Below are 6,016 nucleotides of genomic sequence, written 5' to 3'. Positions count from 1 at the left end.
CTGTTCTGCCGTCCGAGGGCAACGGTTCCTGAGAAGCACACTCACCGAGTGCAGATGTGAGCTATTCAGCTGTGGCGCTGCACCTGGGCCAAAGGCGTCTGTTTACGTCACTAAGGGAAACACGATACACGGCCACCGGTTTCCCAACAATGGGCTTTTGTGCGGGCATGTATGTGTCTCGTCTGTGTGGAAACTACAATGAAGAGATTGAGTAATCTGGAATGTGATCTGCCAACAACTGACACACTTGTGCATGATCTGTATAGATTTTGAGGACCAACTTGGTTTCTTTGTGACAAGTTTAAGATAGAGAGAGCAAAATTGTTCTAATCATTCAGTTCTTGCTGTTCCTCACAGACAAACAGAATGAGGTGGAGATTCCCTCGCCCACACCTAAAGCCCGCGAGAAGAAGAAAAAACAGCAGCTGATGACTCAGATCAGTGGTGTGAAGAAAGTATCCCACGGGCCCAGCCTCAACTGCGGCATCGCTCGCTTCGGCGTCAAAACCGACAACGAGGATTTACTGTCAAAGGTAGGTGGAAGATTGACTAATACTTTAGTGTTCTTTAGTGTGTTCGACTGAATTTCTGTTGATCTCATTCAATTCCATCTTTCCTCTTCAGGAATTAGAAGATCTGAACAAATGGGGCTTGAACATCTTTACAGTTTCAGAGTATTCCAACAACCGGCCCCTCACTTGCATTATGTACGCCATCTTCCAGGTCAGTTCTTCCTCCACCCTTTCCAACATTTTGCAACAAATTGTCATATCGTCCAAGATTGTAAAAAGCATTCCTTCTCTCTGTAACAGGAACGAGACTTGCTCAAGACATTTAAGATCCCGGCAGACACTTTTGTGACGTATATGATGACCCTTGAGGATCATTACCACCAAGATGTGGCCTATCATAACAGCCTTCATGCTGCCGATGTGGCCCAGTCAACTCACATTCTCCTGTCCACACCTGCACTAGATGTAAGAGCGCTTTTCTTCAGGTGCATTTTTAAGAGTTTTCCCTAAATGGATTTCATATGTCTCACCATTTTCAATTTGTCCTAACAGGCTGTCTTCACGGATCTTGAGATCCTGGCAGCAATTTTTGCAGCAGCTATTCATGATGTGGACCATCCTGGAGTTTCAAACCAGTTCCTCATCAATACAAGTGAGTGTTCTTACTTTTCCAAGTTTTTATTGTACTGTCAGCATGAAGTTCATGGAAACACTTCAATTAATTGCATATTTGCTAATTTCTTACAGACTCAGAGTTGGCGCTTATGTATAACGACGAGTCCGTTTTGGAGAACCACCACTTAGCCGTGGGGTTTAAACTTCTCCAGGAGGACAATTGCGACATCTTCCAGAACATCACTAAGAAACAAAGGCAGTCACTCCGAAGGATGGTCATTGACATGGTGAGGTTCTTCCTTCCTTCCTTCCTTCCTTCCTTCCTTCCAGGCCATCTGCTTCTATTTACATTGTAATGATTTATATGCTAACATATACTGTTCAATGTTTCCTGTCAACAGGTACTGGCCACAGACATGACTAAGCACATGAGCTTATTGGCCGATCTGAAGACCATGGTAGAGACGAAGAAAGTGACAAGCTCAGGAGTTTTACTTCTGGACAACTACACAGACAGGATACAGGTACGGGTCTTTATGTTCTTCCCTGTCAATGAATGATTCATTGAAATTAGAGTAACATGAATTGCAGTTGTCTAAAATTGTGATTTTACTTCAGGTTTTGCGGAATATGGTTCACTGTGCCGATCTGAGCAATCCCACCAAGTCTCTAGAGTTGTACCGCCAGTGGACAGACCGCATTATGGACGAGTTCTTTCACCAGGGTGATAGAGAGAGGGAACGTGGCATGGAGATCAGCCCCATGTGTGACAAACACACTGCCTCGGTGGAGAAATCACAGGTTAGTTCCTGTCTGAGATGTATCATCTTAAGAAGAACCATATTTGAAGTACCTTACAACATCTAACGCATTTTTTGTCTCTTCAGGTGGGTTTCATTGACTACATCGTCCACCCGCTGTGGGAAACCTGGGCTGATTTGGTGCATCCAGATGCCCAGGATATCCTGGACACGCTGGAGGATAATCGGAACTGGTACCAGAGCATGATCCCCCAGAGTCCTTCCCCACCCTTCTACCAGCCCGACAAAGAAGGCAACGGTGGGGGTTCAGGGCCCGACAAGTTTCAGTTTGAGCTCACGCTAGAGGAAGAGGACTCAGAAGGGACGGAAAAAGACGAACAGAGCCAGGGCGACGAGGATGAGGAGGTGGAAGAAGAAGACAGAGGGGAAGAAATGGAATCCACTACACACATCCAGATAGTTACCGAAGACGCCTCACCCGTCGACACATAGGACTCGGCGTCTCTTAACAGGCGGTAGCTGTTTTTCCCTTGCGAGAGGAGCAATCTTGCAGTTGATGCTTTTTAAAAAGCCCACATGGGGTGCTTTTTTAGGCCCTCGTGGGAGGAGGATGTCTTGCCCTCCTTGCACTTACGTTTGGAGACAGTTTGGTAGGAGCTCTCAGGAAATAAATGCTGCAGACATTTTGGACCTGAACGATTGACAGGCGACTTTGATAAACATGAAGGATTGGGGCCAATGTGGACAGTTTGTTTGTTTACCTGGCGGTGAGGAGTAGACACTACTGAGAGGATTTCTCTTTTTTTGTACCAACACAAACTTTTTGTAAAGCTATGGGGTGTGTGATAAGGTCAAACACGAACTACTGAAGAACAAGTATTTGTAAAGAGAGAAACTGTTTACTTTTCTGTACCATTTGTCTAAAGACTGTGTGCCTTTTTACTATTGTCTTTTTAATAGTCTTTTATTTATTGAACACGTTTTAGTATAACTGTACGTTGAAATGTTTTCGTTTTCTAAAGCAAACCAGACCGAACATGCAGAATTGTTTTATATCTACGCTGGAGAGAGAACTTAGTGTCTTCCTTTGTTTGGCAATATAACTTAATAATCCAAACATCTGACAAACGATCAGAAAACTAAGAAATGATGACAGAGGCACTTTCTGTTTATTCTATCTACATTTTGTGTCAGACTTTTGAAATATGAGCACAAACTGTTTATTTGGATCCGTACGTCATCACATCCACATTAGGGTAAAAAATCTGTTAGGTAAATGCATTGTTGCACAAATAAACTTTAGATGCCCTTAAATATGAAGACCCTATCTGCTTAGATCGTAAAAATACAAGCAACCCCCCAAAAATCCAATCACTAGGGGTCTCATAATGTACTAAAATCAGAGGGGAAGCCAAAGCTAAATACACTTAAACGTTAATTTGCTTTCGATTCATTAGAATTGTCTTCCTTACAGCAGTCATTTTTCATTCTTCCCATCATACCTCAGAACAGAGTAAACGCAGTCTAAACTAGCTTTTGTAGCTTTATTACACATTTTGATACAGAAGATTGTCCTCTAAATAAAATATCTTTTCTTATGATTGGCTCACTTATTAGGACAGATACGTAAACTGATTTCCTTCCCCATCTCGTTGAACACGAGATATGATTACAAAACAAAAATAACTTTAACATGCCAGTTTTGTTGACATTAGCATTGTCGTCTCATACATTTTGTCACCGTTAATGTTTAAGTTTGTGTGTAGTTCATACTTTGAGGTACTTTAACTACCTTACGCTCAAAGTCTCAACAGTGGAAACAGTTAATGGCCAAAGTAGCATGCAAATGTACGTTTGTGCGCACATTTATATATGTGTCTACACATTACTGTGTTTGTGTGTGCGAGCATCCGTCGGGTCACTCGATCACCAGCCCACGCTTTTCACGACTCCTTCCATTCACTTTGTTTATATGCGCTCAGATTGGTCCTCTACTGTTTATAACAGTGTATTTATTACCGTTAACTGTACATAAGGAATAATGTTTCTTTGTAAATGGATTAATTTATATGCACTTGCATTACCGAAAATTGGTGGTGTTTCTTGTGTAGTGGGCTCTTGGACTGAGTCTGTTTTATTTAGTAATATTGTTTATGTTTTAATATAAATAAATATATATTATATATACTATGTATGAATATATTGCACAATTTTCAACTGCCCAGAACAGTAGCCTATGAGACACGCGACCCATTGGTAACGGGGAGAGTCTGTAGATAAGACATAAATGCATACTGTAGACATCTGTCAGATATTAGAAGCTTTGTGTGTCACTGTTTGGTGTAACATCGATAAATCAGTATCTCACGAGATTCTCCACAGAACGTGGCCCTCAAATATATACAACATTTTGAATGGAGATTGCTAAAAACGGCTCAGAAGTGGCCTGTGAATGTACACGTTTACGGGAGCGGAATTGGTCACCGACATCACAATCTCTGAACAACAAATGTGAAATCGATATAATTACGAAAATGTGATCTTCTGTAATTATTTGTGCTAATGTGAACTATTTTTCTGACCTTGTTAGCAGTTTTGAAATTCAAATTGTCAGTATAACTTTGTTAATCTATGTTTGAGATCTTTTGGTCCCATTTGCGTCCAAAAGGATTCAACAGAATTAGTGCTATCTGCATGAGGGATGAGTTTTTATCGTCTGGTTATCCCACATTGTTGCAGGTGAATATTCAATGTTTCACACAATGTATGGTAATAATATTGTATATTGTGTTCAATAAAATCTGAAGCTACTTTTCTATGAAGTGATTAAAGACAAAGCATGAATATACTCAATGTCTTAATGTCCTTCTTCATCACTTTTGTTACATGAACTTTATTTAAATCAGTCTCTTGTAAATTTTATCCATTTGAATGATTCTATCAGTATAATACAGTATAACAATAAAATAAATGAATAGATATAAAATATTATAATATTACATACAATACAGTTGAGGTCACAAGTTTACTTACCCCTTGCAGACTTATTTTACCTAAATAAGAGGGATCATACAAAATGCATATTATTTTTTATTTAAAAAAATAAATAAATAAAACCTCATAAAAATTACATTTATAAAAATGACCCCATTCAAAATTTACATACGCTTAATTCTGAAATACCTGAATGATCCACAGTCCCTTGTTTGTCCTGAACAGTTAAACTGCCCGCTGTTCTTCAGAAAAATACTTTTGGTCCCACAAATTCTTTGGGTTTTCAGCAGAATGTCTTCTGGGAAACATACAAGTCTTTCCTTTAGCTTCTGAAGAGAAGTACTATATGAAAAAAAAGATATTCAGGAAAAATAAGAAAAATGTACACAAAATCAATAGTAGTTGAAAACAGGAACCTTGGTCTTAAAATGAGGCCATCAGATTTGCATTTGAACCCTTTGTGTAGTCGCCTTGTTTGAAGCTGAATCCAGTGTGACAGGTCACATTGCATCCAGTGAATATCAGTCCTGATCTATTCCTCCAGCTATGTCAGCCCTCAGATGACACAGTCCCGAGTGAAATCCCTGTGTGTGAATCATTTTAAGGCCTTTTTGCCCAGAATCTCAAGCATTTATGTAAGACAAGAAGAAAGGTAAGAGTCAGATGGGCCATTTCAGGCTAGGATCCTTCACATTTCATTTTCATCTGCTCATTATATATATATATATATATATGTATGTATTTATATCCATAATGGTAATCTGGCATATCGGGCAAATGCCCGGTGGGCCGACACTTGGGGTCTGGTCGATATAATATGATTTATTTATTTTTTATTAGCCAACGACCGGCCCATAAAGCAGGGACAGCGGCCCATTGGTTCATTTTCCATACTGACACTGGGCTGGCCTAATCACAGTGTTTCCCCTACCATTTTCTAAGGGGGGCGACCGGCCCCCCCAACGCCACCCCCCGCCCCCTTGACCGTCAAGTTCATTTTATTTTCGATATAACGCCAGATCACAATATAAGTCATTTAAGGTTATCTTTCCTATAGAACAGGTGTATACATGGTTCTTTTATTAAACAAACTAAATTGCCTTATGTTATTTATCTTATTTACAGGAAGGCACC

At 40.1% G+C, this 6,016-nt stretch overlaps 1 protein-coding gene across 1 annotated transcript in view; it reads left to right on the top strand.

Moving 5' to 3' along the window:
• LOC141347545 (3',5'-cyclic-AMP phosphodiesterase 4B-like) overlaps positions 1 to 4,736 on the top strand; it is a 29,203-nt gene extending 24,467 nt beyond the window's left edge. Inside the window, exons 3-10 of the mRNA XM_073852546.1 lie at positions 339 to 533; positions 625 to 723; positions 813 to 977; positions 1,065 to 1,164; positions 1,260 to 1,414; positions 1,529 to 1,651; positions 1,746 to 1,928; positions 2,015 to 4,736. Of these exons, the coding sequence (XP_073708647.1) occupies positions 339 to 533; positions 625 to 723; positions 813 to 977; positions 1,065 to 1,164; positions 1,260 to 1,414; positions 1,529 to 1,651; positions 1,746 to 1,928; positions 2,015 to 2,380 (1,386 nt within the window). The 3' untranslated portion in view covers positions 2,381 to 4,736. The remainder of the gene's footprint in view (positions 1 to 338; positions 534 to 624; positions 724 to 812; positions 978 to 1,064; positions 1,165 to 1,259; positions 1,415 to 1,528; positions 1,652 to 1,745; positions 1,929 to 2,014) is intronic.
• Positions 4,737 to 6,016: the final 1,280 nt, after the last annotated feature.

This window comes from Garra rufa, chromosome 12 (genome assembly GCF_049309525.1).
Source record: "Garra rufa chromosome 12, GarRuf1.0, whole genome shotgun sequence".
In the NCBI taxonomy this organism is placed as follows: Eukaryota; Metazoa; Chordata; class Actinopteri; order Cypriniformes; family Cyprinidae; genus Garra; species Garra rufa.
The sequence above is the reverse complement of the archived record's forward strand: the minus strand, read 5'-3'. Positions and strand labels throughout refer to the sequence as shown.